Source organism: Lutjanus erythropterus, chromosome 1, assembly GCF_056507025.1.
Source record: "Lutjanus erythropterus isolate fLutEry1 chromosome 1, fLutEry1.hap2, whole genome shotgun sequence".
Taxonomy (NCBI): Eukaryota; Metazoa; Chordata; class Actinopteri; order Lutjaniformes; family Lutjanidae; genus Lutjanus; species Lutjanus erythropterus.
Window position 1 is genome coordinate 48,881,232 of NC_139317.1, and position 14,743 is coordinate 48,895,974.

General features: G+C 38.7%; 1 protein-coding gene across 2 annotated transcripts in view; it reads left to right on the plus strand.

Moving 5' to 3' along the window:
* The first annotated feature begins 7,035 nt into the window (after nucleotides 1-7,035).
* ano1a (anoctamin 1, calcium activated chloride channel a) overlaps nucleotides 7,036-14,743 on the plus strand; it is a 114,605-nt gene continuing 106,897 nt past the window's right edge. The window contains exon 1 of one of the 2 annotated variants that reach the window (XM_084722754.1): nucleotides 7,036-8,092. Coding sequence is in view for 1 of the 2 variants with exons in the window: in XM_084722746.1 (XP_084578872.1) it covers nucleotides 11,232-11,301 (70 nt within the window). In the remaining variant the exon portion in view is untranslated. Of the gene's footprint in view, nucleotides 8,093-10,656; nucleotides 11,302-14,743 lie in introns of those variants that run through there. The other variant, XM_084722746.1, reaches the window with a different exon arrangement.

A 14,743-nucleotide genomic window follows, 5' to 3' on the forward strand; every position in this document is an offset into this window, starting at 1 on the left:
TTATATTGCAAAAGAGCATCAGTGAACATCAGTGATATCTGGAAGATGAGGTGTAGATAAGAGTGAGAACATATCTGTTGTGTGACATGTGAGTAGAAAATGTGTTTGATAGACCTGTGGCATCTTGCGGTGAAGTGTTGAGTGAAGTGTTGAGATTACTTGGCATTTTAACTACCATGGCATGAGGACAACCCACAGACATGATTCAACACAAGAAGCAAACAAACATGGCCAACCACACTCAACACCAGCTTTCATAGCACTATCATGTCACAATATTTTTCTTCTGAGAGAGTTATCCTTAATTATCATTATTCACACAACCACAAGTTATTTTTATATACATATGTGTGTGTGTGTGTGTGTGTGTGTGTGTGTGTGTGTGTGTGTGTGTATGTTAATTATTTTAATCGATTGACAATGCTATAACTATATATATATATATATATATACATATATATATATATATATATATATATATATATATATATATATATATATATATATGTATGTATATATATTTACACACACATATACATACATATTTATACACACACACAAATTGCGAGTTGAGTTGTGCAACTACTGCTAATGCTGTTAATTCTACTATTAGCACTACTGTTACACATACTAGTAATACTAACAACACTATCCAAATTAATATTGTTACTGCTGCTACAGTCATCAGTGCTATCACTACAACTAATTGTAATAATGATCATCATAAAGCTGTGCCAGTCTACCTACAGGAGTTTTCCCATAATCCTGTTTTCCAGCTGGTTACCAAGTGTGTCAGACACATTACAGATTAGCTGTTGTTCATCAGAAAGGCAAACACATATTTCCATGGAGCAATTATACTGCCAACAGTGACTATAATTTACAAAATGGTTCCTCACTTTTCACCAGAATCTTTATGAATGCTATGAGTCTTGCCTCAGTTAGTTAACAGCTGTGACTAATAGGGTGGAATATATTTTACATACCTGGTGACAACAGGAACAAAGGGTTTCCTTAGTAATATAGCATGTGTGGGATGATGGATATACTCACAGGTAACCCTGACTGCCATTATGTGAGTGAAGAGGTGTGTGGAGCTGTGACCCTGTCTAAGTGTGCTGGAACAATAGCAACCCTACACACAATGATCTTCAACTCTTCTTTTGAAATAAACTGCTTACCTACTTATCAAATATAATTTGTTTTTTAAGTTGGTGTATGGATCTACTCAGAGAAAAGAAAGGAGTTGCAGCCATTTTAAAAAAGAAAACCCCCCCTTGTCTTTCAGTGATGGCAGCCCTCTCTCTTGATCCACATGGTGACTCTCCTGCAAGGTTTTGGGTGTGGTGTGTAAAACAACACCCAGGGCTATGAATGTCTTGGTATTAGTGAGAGACACAATAGATGGACTTAGCTGATGCAAATGCACAGCTCCCTTCACTGAGACCGTGGCCTGCTCTAGCCCTCACTTGCAGCACTGAAGGTTTGAATTTCACTCAACACTCCCACCGGTGTCCACAATGACACCCATTTGGGAAATATTTAGCAAACAGCACTCCCTGGTTTTGATTTGCCACTGTGTGTGAAGAAGCAGGAAGAGCAAACAGGTTACAAAACACACCGAGGCTGTGGTCTGTTGACTTCGGCCAGTGTCAGTCAGGTTGGGTTACTTTCTGAAATGCGCTCCCTCTGTAATGAATTATGGATTGACAAATACTTAAGGCAAACAGTAAGACACTTATTCCAAACCTGCAGGGACTCCCTCCTCTACATAATCCTTCAGTTCTGTGTTTTTATTAGACTGTAGGTTTGTGTAAAATTCCACACTCTTTTGATATTTCCACCAAATCCTAACTGAAGCTCCAGCTGAACTCTCTCATGCCCTGACAACACAAAGGGACATTCTTCTTGATATACCCATGTAGGCTGCATAATATAAACTAAGGCTGAACCATTTTGAAAAAATATGTAATTGTGATTATTTTTTACTGATATTGCATTTGCGATATGATTTGCAATACTAGATTTTAGATTTTTACATCATTATTCTCATTTTTACTGAAATACATAGTACAGATTTTTGGGGCAATCTGCACCAACCAGTGTAGAACTGCAATGATTTGTTGATTAATTGATTAGTTGTCATCTATTCTAAAATAGATTTCTGTTATATTCTAATATCTCTGATTTCAGCTTCTTAAATGTGAATATTTTCTGTTTTCTTTACTGCTCTCTGACAGTAAACTGAATGTTTTTGAGTTGTGGACAAAACAAGACCTTTGAGGACGTCATGTTGGGCTTTGACATTTGGGAAACACTTCAATATTCAAATAAATATTTTCTGACATTTTATGGGCCAAACAACGAATCAATTACATGTAAGCACGAGCACATTTCCCCCATTTTAGCCTCACTTCACTGGTTGCCCATCCATTTTAGGATCAGTTTTAAAATTCTTTTATTTACTTTTAAATCCCTAAATGGTCTTGCCCCGCCCTACCTCTCCGAACTGCTGCAGCCTTATACACCCCTCCGCTCTCTCAGGTCAGCTGATCAGCTGCTCCTGAGTGTACCTAAAACTAAGCGAAAGCTCAGAGGTGACCATGCCTTTGCTGTAGCAGCTCCTAAACTGTGGAATGATCTGCCTCTCCACATCAGACAGGCCTCCTCGCTGTCTGTTTTTAAATCACATCTTAAAACCCATCTTTTCTCCCTGGCTTTTAACATCATGTGAGATGTTGAATGTATTGTATGTATGTGCATATGTATGTGTGTATGTATATATATATATATATATATTTGTTTAATTTTATTTTTCTATTGCTTTAAATTGTATAGTTGTTTTATGTCTTTTAATCTCTTCTTGTATTTTATTTCTGTACAGCACTTTGGTCCACTGTGGTTGCTTATAAAGTGCTTTACAAATAAAGTTGGATTGGATTGGATTGGATTAGTGGAAAGATTATTGCGAGATTGATCACTTGTTGAAAAATGGGTCCAAACATGAAAACATATGGACATATGTCTGTGCGCTCCATGTGTTTTCATTTGTTTGGACATATTTTTGAATTGACAAGTTTGTGCCAGGACCATTTTGTGACATTTTATGGACCAAACAGCTAATGGACTAATCATAAAAATGATTGACAGATTAATTGTAATAAAAAAATCATTAGTTGCAGCCCTACAAAAATGTTTCCCTCAGTCTATAGAATCTGATGAGCAGGCCAGCACGTCTCTGCAGCACCACAATCATTTTACAAACAAAAATTCTGATTAACTGCAATAATGCCAGACTTACATTCAGCATATATATTTATGTATGTGCGTGCGTGTGTGTGTGTGTGTGTGTGTGTGTGTGTGTGTGTGTGTGTGTGTGTGTGTGTGTGTGTGTGTGTGTGTGTGTGTGTACATCAGAGTTTAAATATGTGCATTTAGTTACATGTACTTTGATTAAAGTTGATAAAGCCTACTCAAATACAATTCAGTGAGTGCAACTCAGAATTCTTCAGTTTTAAGTATAATTTAAAATTTTAAAACCCATTAATTCATATTAAGTAAAGTTAATATAAATTACTGTGTAATCTATTTTGTTACTTTTAAAACCATAATTGAGTACTGAGTACAATTACCAATATGGCTTAACAGGCCAATGAAATCATGACATACCACTGAAAGGATGAATACTTTGTACTTTTACCTAAGTATTTTTTAACACCAGTACTTTTACTTGTCACTGAGTAATATTTCAGTGGTGTAACTTGTACTTGAGTACAAATTTTGAGTACTCTTTTCACCCCATGGCTTAAATAAACACAAAATAAAGAAAAGAAAAACTTCTAAATTAGAATTACTAAATAGAACTTGTACACATTTTTAAGTTGTCACAACTAATTATAATGAATTCATCTGAGTATTCGGTTTTACAGCATTCCAACTTTTTAAATCGTGTTACAGACATTAAATTCAGAATGAGTGTATATTTACAAAACTAAGAAAAGTGAATCAGTTTAAACATTACATATCTTGTCTTTGTGCTGTATTCAGCTGAATACAAGTTGAAAAGTATTTGCAAATCATGTACTCATGTACTACAACTGCCACTACTGTTCACAATCAATGCTATTCCACCTGTTCTTCATACTTGTGCTACCACTGCTACAGCCAGCAGCAGCAGCAGCTGTAGAGGCGGAAACAGTAACGGTAGTAGAGCACCAGTAGAAGTACTACTACTACTACTAGCCCTACTAGTGCAAGTGCTAATGATGTAACTAATTCTACTATTAGCACTACTGTTACACATACCAGTAATATGAACAACACTATCCAAATTAATGTTGTTACTGCTGCTACAGTCATCAGTACTGTTGCTACAGTTAATTGTAATAATGATTGTCTTAATGCTGATCCAGTGTTGCAGCCCAATCCCTTAGAAATTTGTTGCCTCGGGGATCCAGATGAGTGTTTCCAGACCAGCATGATTCAGAGCTCAGAGCTCAGCCCAGGTGAAAGAGAACATATCAGTCTGACTTCAGCCTGTAATCACTTCAGTCCTGTGATTCCATACAGTATCAGGGAACAGGTGTAAAAGTCCCACCTGTTGTCCTCAGATGGCAGCCTGTAGACAGGCTCAGTTTGAATATGTAAATGTGAATGTTGTTGAAACATTTGGTAGGAAAACAGCAGGATGTAGCCTGATTACTGTTGAAGTGGTTTGTTCAGGCAGATTCTGATCAGGTATGTGCTACATGTCAGCAGAATCATTTCAAACATATTTCAACTTTCATTTTCATTTTCTGTAGGCTTTATTGGCATGACATTTACGTTTCCAAAGCACAATAACAATATTACAGACATTTATGGAATTCATTTTACAATAATAATGTAAATACAAATCAGTGGTGGAAAGAATACTAAAAATGTTACATTACTAAATAATTTACTTAAATATTTCTAAGTTGGGGCACCCCTATAGCTCAGTTGGTAGAGCACGCTTCCCATGAGGCCATCAGTCTTCTGCAGCGGCTCCAATCCTGTCTGTGGCCTGTTTGCTGTGTGTCATTCATCTCTTTCTACCCACTTTCCTGTCATATCTTCAGCTCTTACTATCAAAAATAAAGGCAAAAAGCCCCCCCAAAATCACCTTAAAATATGTCTAAATTACAAGTAAAACATCTGGTGTTAAATAAATATTTTAGTTTAAGTACAAAGTATCAATCTCAAAAACTACTCAGAGTATTAGTTAATTTTTAACCATTGGTTATCAATAGCAACATTCAATCAAAGTGGTTTCTGTTTCTTCAAATCTTCCGGTTACTTTATTCCTCCCAACTCCTTTTTTGTCAATAATTTATAAGATATTAAACACGTTTCTGTGATTTTTGTTTTTGTTTTTGTTTTTGTTTTTGTTTTTCATTTTTCTGATTTAAAGTTGAAGTTACCTTATTTAACAAATGGCTCCATCAGACAAAGCAAAGAGGTGCAATTACTGCTATTTATATACTACTGAGTAAATATCCATGAACATTTTTAATTGGTTAAATTCACAGTGGCGATTAATGAGCTAAATGATTATGTTTATTTGTTTTGCTTCCATATATCATGGTTCTCTCTGGCCAGTTTGTGATTAGATCACCTTATTGGCTGCAATATGCAGATGAAAAGTTTGGATATGAATTCAAATTGTACTCAATTATGATTTTTACAAGTAACTAAGTAGGTAACATAGTGAAATGCATACTTCTGCACAAGTACAGACTTGAAAATCTACTATAAGTATCCACAAAAAACTAAATCACAGTGACTTGAGTATTTGTAATTCGTTACTTCTGCCCCTTATACTTATAGGTAATGAAACAGATGAATCAAAAGTTTTAGAACACCCCAATTTTTCCAGTTTTTTATTGAGAATTATGCAGTTTAATGTCTCATTGTACTCTGAAATGAAAGCATAGAACAAATAAACCACTGAAGGTAAAAAATTAATCATGGAATCGATTTATAAACCAAAATGTATTTTAAACTTTTGACTCATCAAAGTAGCCACCTTTGGCAGATATAACAGCTGAACACACTCGTGGCATTTTTTCTACAATGGAAATCAAATATTCTTCAGAAAGTTCTTCCCAACTCTGTTGCAGAAGTTCCCATTAATGTGTGACACTTGTAGGTTGCTTTGCTTTCACTCTTCTGTCCAGTTCATCCAAACCAGCTCGATGGGGTTTAAGTCTGGAGACTGTGTTGACCACTCCATGTTTTCAAGCTTACCATCTTCGCTTGGACTTATGTTTTGGGTCATTATCTTGCTGTAGGATAAATTCCTGACCAACTAGGCACAGACCAGAGGTTACTGCATGGTGCTGCAGAATGCTGTGTAGCCATTTTGGTTCAGGGTACCTCTCTCTCTGTACAAATCACCGACCCTGGATCCAGCAAAACAGCCCCAGACCATCACGCTTCCTCCATGTTTGACAGCTGACGTTACACACTGAGGAACCATCCTTTCACCTACTCGACGGCGTACAAAAAAAAAAATCCTGTGTGATGATCCGAAAATTTCAAATTTTGATTCATCAGTCCAACACCTTCTTCCAGTCTTCACTAGTCCACTGGCAGTGTTTCATGGCCCAGGCAAGCCTCTTTTTCTCATTCTGACGTCTTAGCAATGGCTTTCATGCTGCAACTCAACCTGTCAAACCCACAACTTGAAGTCTTCTCTTCACAGTTGAAACTGAGACTTGTTTACTACGACCACTATTAAGCTGTGCTTGAAGCTGTTGTCCTGTGAGCTGCCTATCACACAAGCTGTTGACTCTCAGAAACTTGTCTTGTGATTCTGTTGTGGCCTTGGGTCTGCCAGACCTCTTCCTGTCTCTCTGGAGGAAAGACCTACTCTTTTAAGTGTTATGATGATCTGTCTCTCTTCCATTGTCAGTTGCCTTTTTCTCGCCATTTTTATAGCAACACACTACTTTCTGCAGTACAGTACTGTTCAAATAATGCTCATGAGGGTATGGTACCATAGTGTGTACCGGTAGTGTACATTATACAATACATAAGTAATATAAATAATCAAGTTATTCAATCAAATTGTTAGTTATTAAATGTGATTTCAGCAATAAGATTAAGAATGAATATAGAGGTTTTAGTATTAATAAGCATTAATTAAACAAACAAATAAACAAATTGAGATGTGGTGGTATGTTGAATATGGAACAATGTATATATGCATCTGTGTCTCACTGCTTTGTTTTGTTGTGGCAGGAGGTGACACAACAGAAATTATCCTTTATTTTCCCAAGAATGAAGGGTCATTACTCTCTTCCTGTTAAATTTTTTATTTAACTTTATTTTTAAAGAATTCTTCACTGATATGTCTGTAGTTTTGTAGTGTTAAAAAGTGTTCTTCTGTTTCTACAGCTCCTTCATCACAGTGACAGCACAGTCTGTCCTCCCTTGGTATCCAGGTCTGCCACCACATTGGTCACTCAGTCTGTGTACTGTCAGTGTTTTTCTCAGGTCTCTATCAGTGACTGTGGTCAGGTATCTGTGTCAGTATACTGACTGTTTAGGGACATATACGTTTCTTATCCCATTCCTTTCCTCAGAGTGAGTCCAGAGGTCTGGGATGGTGGGAGCTGGCATTCTGCTGCAGGCCCATACATGCTTGTACAGGAATGCATATCACACCTGAGGAGACTCCCTGTGGCTGGGCTGAGATCAGCTGGCTGGCTCCATTAACTCAGAATATGAAGTTAAGAAGGAGCTGCAACTGTGAGCTCACTGTGCACATGTCCGGACCTTACAGGATGTATATGGACGGTTTATTTTAGAATATATTCTCTTTTGGGCTCCGGGCCAATCAGCAGCCGCATGTATTTACATTATGGCATTGCATAACCCGCCAATGACTGATCCCACAGCCGCTGTGTGGGAGGAGAGACTTTACTTTACCTGAGGAGGCCACAGGCACCTCCTCCTCCGCCTCCGCCCGTCTGCACACAGGTGAGTGGGAAGTGTTACCTGGCCAATCCTTGCTCTCATTCCTCTTTACCTTCCACTCACACGGCTTGTGTTTCACTCTGGAGACAAGGTAAATATTCCTCTCATATGCTTCACTTCGCTCACAAAGCTGCTCATGTTTCCTCTGCCTTCACATCTCACTGCTTCAGCTTTTTATCACTTAATATCCTAATGATGAGTGACGTTTCAGTGTTCTGCTTCACGTTAATAACCAGGCTGTGGTGACTGCACACTGTTTATTTTAAGTGCTTTTACGCGCTGATTGGAGCCCGGTTGACGCTTCGTGTCCTGGGGCGCATTTCTGAACCAGCAGGTTCCCCTAGTGTGATGATTACGCCAAGCGCTGGTGTTTATTCATTGGTCCTTCACTGTGTGGATGGGATGCGGTCAGTGCCGTGTGTGTGTGTGTTATGTGTCATCTACGATCTTCAGGATTTTAACGATCCTGATCCATTCAAACGGTCCAAACGGGCTTCGGAGGAGCTGCTGTCTCTGCGCTCCTCACGTCCTCCTTGAGTTATAGTCCTGCAGCGGATCGCAGGGCAGCGGACAGATATCTCTGGAAATAAAGCGAGAGGAACCAGGCAGTGGAGAAGGCACTTCCTCCTGGTTGTTGTTGTTGTTGTTTATGTGGCAGAACAGAGATTTAGGACATTTTGTAGCGATGATGATGATGATGATCATCATCATGATGATTCACTGAACATGTGAAGTATGTGACCAGCAGCTTCATGTTAAACATTCCCTGTTGTCACGTATAAATGCAATTTAAAAAATGAAATGAATGAGGAAAGTGGGTAACATGTCTTCACGCGCTCTGTCTCCTATGTGCGTATACGCTAGACCGCTCCAACATTCGCTCGTGCGCTTTGCTCACCTCGCTCCTACTGGAGGACCCCAGTGGGCGGCACCAGCTGGCGCAGTGAAGCTCAAGCTAGAGAACAATGGTGCATTCATGTCCCATAGGAAATAACAATGCCTCCAAGTTTTACAAATCCTTAAACAGGCACTTGATGAACAGCTTTATTTGTAGCAAAGATCTTCGTCACATCACCATGCATGAAAACTGAGATAAACCAGGTCAGCTGTTACTATGGTGTTAGCAAAATACCCTGCTTTATTCTACCCTTAGCTTGTTACCGTCACACTCAAGACACACAACCAAAAATGTGATGTTCTGAAGACAACACTTCCTGTTGTTCTGAAAGTGTGAAGGAGAAAACTCCTTCAACTCCTTCGACCCATCTGGAGGACTGAACAATCATGTTCTGAAGAATTAAAAAGACTTAACCAGTCTCTCACGTTACCCATTTATTTTCTAATAATTGTGTTATTTAATTTGAATAGAACTAGTGATAAAATTTGCAAATTTTGTTCATGTTTGAGCACTGACATATGTCTGACTACCATCTGTTTCAGGTTAAGTAGAAGAGGTGCAATTTTGGTTAAAAAATATATATATTCCTTTATCATGCAGCAGGTGTGTAATTTTTTCATCCAGGTTAGAAGAGTTCTTCAGGATGAGAAAAGCAGTGTGTTGTTAATCTAACAGCTGTTGGAGCTTTTCAAAAACTGTATGGTTATTTTTCAGAATATTGAATTGCTTCTGTGGCTTAAAAGGATAGTTCTCTCAAAAATAAAAATTCAGTCATTATCTACTTGTTCTCATTGAGGCCTTAGTTTTATAGTCCATGAAACACTGCTGGAGTTTCACGGGAAAATGGTGTTCCAGAATGTTGCAAACAATGGAAACATAAGAAACAACTGGAAAAAAACTCAAGTCCCAACATGCTGTTTGCACACTGTCATACCACACACACCCAGTTCAGACAGTGTGCATGTGAATGTGAATGTGGCTCCAAGCTAAAGATCTACAGTGAAGATTCAGGCTAAAAACATGGTGTAATTTACATTCTTTAGTCAACTTTGTTATTTGGGGCTTTTGGAAACTTGGATTACACCAGACGAGCAGTATGGAGACATTTTTTGTTTTTACTCTGTTGTTGATTTTTATATTTTAAAATTGGTCACCATTCACTTCCATTGTTTGGGAGATTCTGCAACACTGTTTTACTGTGAAACTCCAGCAGAGTTTTATGGACTGAAAAACTAAACCAGATCTTCAATCTGCATGACAGTGAATAGTGACAGTGATTCTTTAATGGTAATACATGAAAACCACAAAGAGGGACTGCAGTTATTTAAAGCCCAACCAGAACAATATAATTTATAATCAACCAGAGCAATTTACCAAAATAATATTACTTCTACTCTAACTAAACTAAAACCATGTTAATGAAATTAATGGAGGCTGTTGATAGACAAACACTGGTTGAAGGCTATAAAACACTTGTGCTTTTCAAAGAAGTTCTACACTCCATTGTGAGATTCATACCAATGGTTAACTAAATGTGTTTTTTTTTTTGTTGTCTGTTACTTTTATTTCAGTAGAGGTAGGACAAACAATATTGCAACAGTAACCGTAATATACCCCACTGTGACCATGGAAGGTCAACCACCCCACCCCCACCACTGTGGCGACCTGTATCCTCTCCTCCCCTCCACCATAATTAAATGTGATCTTTGGAAAACTACTTAATTAAAAAAAAAAAAAAAAAAGGATTCACGTGTTATCTGTTTTAGTAACATCAGTTAGCAGGCAGTCTCAGTGTGTCACCTGGAAACTGAGCTGTGACAGGTAAGGCAGAGAACTCCCATTTCCATGTTTTCCTACGGGATTGAATGCAACATAATTGTAGACCGTTTGGCACGATTTTCGCTGAGATTCCCCGCGCGTTATTACTGATGCGTGTGTGTGTTATGTCATTTAAACAGAGAAGGTCTTCACACTGTGCACAGAAGGTGTGTTTTCGTCTCATTCTGACACAGAATGTCGCGCAGGCAGCTTTTATTTCGACCTGAAACAGCTCCTGATTTGATGTCGTTGAGATAAATTCTTTCTGCAGATACAATTGTCTCATTTGGACAGATTCTTCTGGACAGACTGAACAGGGACAGTTTGACAGTAGTTCATCAGCTCTCCAGAAGAATGAGTAAGTGATAGCTCTCCGTCCAGCGTTTCCATGCAACAGCGCGGGAGGCTGTGAAGCCGCGGAGCGGAGCCGAGGATAGATGCTGTTGCACACAGTCGCGGCTGTGTAGAGGTGGTTGGGGTCTCTGAAGGAACCCTGGGCGCCTGATAAACGCCAATGGAGCGACAGGATGATGGAGAGGAGCCTGCTGGGAGCTTAAAGCAGCTCGACATTGCAGAGGAGCCCGGTAAGTGCGCGCGATTCCTGAAGAGGATTCTGTCCAAATTTTAGGACAAACAATTGTGCAATGAGACGTTGCGAGAATCGAGCTGTGGATCTGTTTCTGTTTGTCTGAAGGGTCCTGAAAGTCCAGGTCGGTTCTGATGGACTGTTGTAACGCACATGACGCACAGGAACAGGTGCTTGTGTGGAGGGAACCCTCACACCACTGATACATCCACCTCATCTCATCAGCTTTATTGTCTTAACCGAGCACAGTTTAATTTAAAGAGATAGTTCAGATTAAACAGTATTTGTTTGATTTTACACCATAGCTCCGCTGTGTTCAAGCTGGTCTCATGGGAAGTTTGTACAAAATGTGATTTGATATGTGGCGTCTAAACGCAACCCCAAGATCAACTAACAAACTGACCCTCATGGAAACAGTTTACCCACAACCAAAAGGACTAGTTCATGATTGTTTCACAAATCTTCACAACATTGATATATTATTCATTCATTCATTCATCAGGTGGATGAATGCTCCACTCTGTCCACCAGCTCATCTCTGACTGTCTGTGCTGGGTGGTGGTGTACACTGGTTTAATCTGGCTGCTACTGGAAACAACCTGGGCAAGAGCAGGGACCCAAAGCTGTTGTTCCAAAAACAAAAACAAACAAACAAAAAAACAATTTGCTGAAAGATGCTAAAAAGTTCCATCGAGCTGAAGGGAACCATCACTGCAGGTGACACCTTTTACATCAGACAGTCATTTGATCCATAGTTAATGCAAAACTTAGTGCTGTCAACTAATTAAAATATTTAATCGCTATTAATTGCATGACTGTCTGTAGTTAATCACAATTAATTGCAAATTAATCACACATTTTTCATTGACTCAAAATCTACCTTAAAGGGATATTTTTCAAGTGTTTAAAATGTAATTGAAATGTAACTTCATTAAATGAAATACATTAACCAAAAACAATGGCAAATATCATCCAGAAACCCTCAAAGGCACTGCATTTAGCATAAAAATATGCTCAAATAATAACATGACAAACTCTAGTCCATCAGGCACAGATGAGCATACTGACCTGCTCAATTTAACAGTATTGCTAAAACACACTAAAAACTTCAATAGAAAAGTCAATTGAAGCGTCTATGGAACTGTAAGCTTCAGATTTAAATTCACTACAGAACCAGCAGTAGTTTAGGAAAAGGTTGCTATTTATATGCATTTATTTATTTATTTAGTATTATTATTGTTAATAATAGTTTTTCTCTTTAATAAAATATTATTAATTATATTATTACTAATACATCAGTGTCACCCTGACAGTTTACATCAGTGAGGATGTTTTAGACCACAGCAAACTGCACACCGACACACACTGAGGAGATGAAGAGGAAAGACAGAGTCTGGACTCTTCATCATGTCTAACAATAATGCAGCGCAGGGACGTTTTGTGGAGGAGACATGTGTCTGTCAGCTTGGTCTTTACAGAGACAGATATTTTTGTCTGTAGAGTTTAAACCACAGAACTGTACAGTAACAGGATTCATCATCAATAAAGTTTTTATATCAGTCGGCACTTCACACACGCGCTCCCCCTCCCTCCCTCCTCTCTGCAGCTCGTTTCTCCTCCCTCACTGTTATGATCAATCAGCATCAAGTAATTAAGTATTTAAAAACCGGACTTGGAGTAAATAGATCATGCACCACAGAAGTGTACAGTAACATTATGATTCATAATCATAATTTTTTTTTTTTATATCAAGTCGACACACCTGTCCATATTCACACGCTCTCTCTGTCTCCCCCCCCCCGACTGCTGTGGGTCAGTCTTATTTTCACTTTTACCTGATTTCAGGCGGAGCTGCAGCTCCATCAGCACTTGCTCATCTCCCTCCTTACATACTTCTATTTCTTTGCGTTGAGCCAGTTACCTGAACAGACAAGCCTGTTCACATTGTCTGGTGACAGGGAAGCTCGCTTCTGATTCAAACTATTGGTTTGGCCAATGTAGCAGAACATGTGTTACAAAAATAGTGGTGTTAAAAGGAATTTGTGTTAATGTGTTATTAACATGACAGCCCTAGTAAAAATACACTCACCTGCCACTTCATTATGTACATCTTGCTCATACCAGGTTGGACACCCTTCTGTACTGAAGAGGATAAAAATGACAGCTTCAATAACTCTGCAGTCATGACCCCAAACAGGAGGAGTGTAACTCAGGAGGAGAATATTTTGCGCAGCTGTTAAAAATGAAGCGGATGACACTGAACCTAGCACAAGAAGAAGTCGCTATCTAAGAAATGCCAGTGAAGTATTCACTAACTCTGCTCACACCAAACGGTGCAAAACATGGAGAACTCAATATTGTTCTGAGGTGGTACGTGGTGTAATGAGTTTGAGAAATACTGCCACAAGCTTTAACACTGACTTCAGCTGGTCAGTTGAATATTTCAGCAGGTATTGAGATTCCTGGCTGTCATTGTGTGTTTCCTGCACCAGTTCTTCAGGCAACAAGTGGATGATTATTCCAGTTTTTTGCATGAAGATTTTATCTCTTCACTGGAAGTCTCTGTTTAATCTCTGCTCTAATTAGCTTCAACTTTAGAACTGCCTGATTATTCTTCAATCTGTGGTAAAGCCTTACAATTCAGCCATGTTAACACATAAGGTGGACATAAATAGACGTGGCAAGCTTGCATGTACATAGCCAAATTCAAATTTCAGACAAGTGGACTAGTGGGAAATATTTACAGTGAAAACATCTCGTGTTGTGAAAGTAGGCCAAAATCCAAGAGCCATGCTGGGTGCCGCCTGTCTAGGCTGTCTGCCAAAGCATTTGACAGATGATATCAGTGCTTGGGCAGGGTTGTGTTGTTATAAAATACCTGTAACTATATATATTTTAAAGCACAGGATTCAGCTGTTTGTATGATTATACATTACTGAAAACATATGTTTTGTTATTTTATTAGTTTATTATTATTTGTGAAAGATAAGGCATACAAAGCAGCTAACCATTAATCAACACTTCTAAGTGCTTGTGTGTGTGTGTGTGTGTGTGTGTGTGTGTGTGTGTATTTATACATACATAAAGAAATAGGCAACTCATTTGGTGAAAGATGCATGCATGCAAGGGTTTATATGAGATTTACAGTGCAAGAAGGCTGATGTACTGTACAAATTTGTAATGCCAGACATGTTACATCATGTTGTTCTCTCTCATGCTTGCTGCACACTTCACCTGAGGCACCATCCTGTCTGAGCTGTTTTCACCTCTTCTTGGAGGTCAAGGACCCAAATAAGTGTCAATTTGTCATAGTCAAATTCATTATGAGTCTTTGATTGATGTAGCTGCTATAAAGAAATAAGACTGAGATTTTCTTTCTGCTTTTAAAAAGGGCCACACGGGGCGCCCCTGTGGCTCAGTCGGTGGGGCGTGTGCACCAT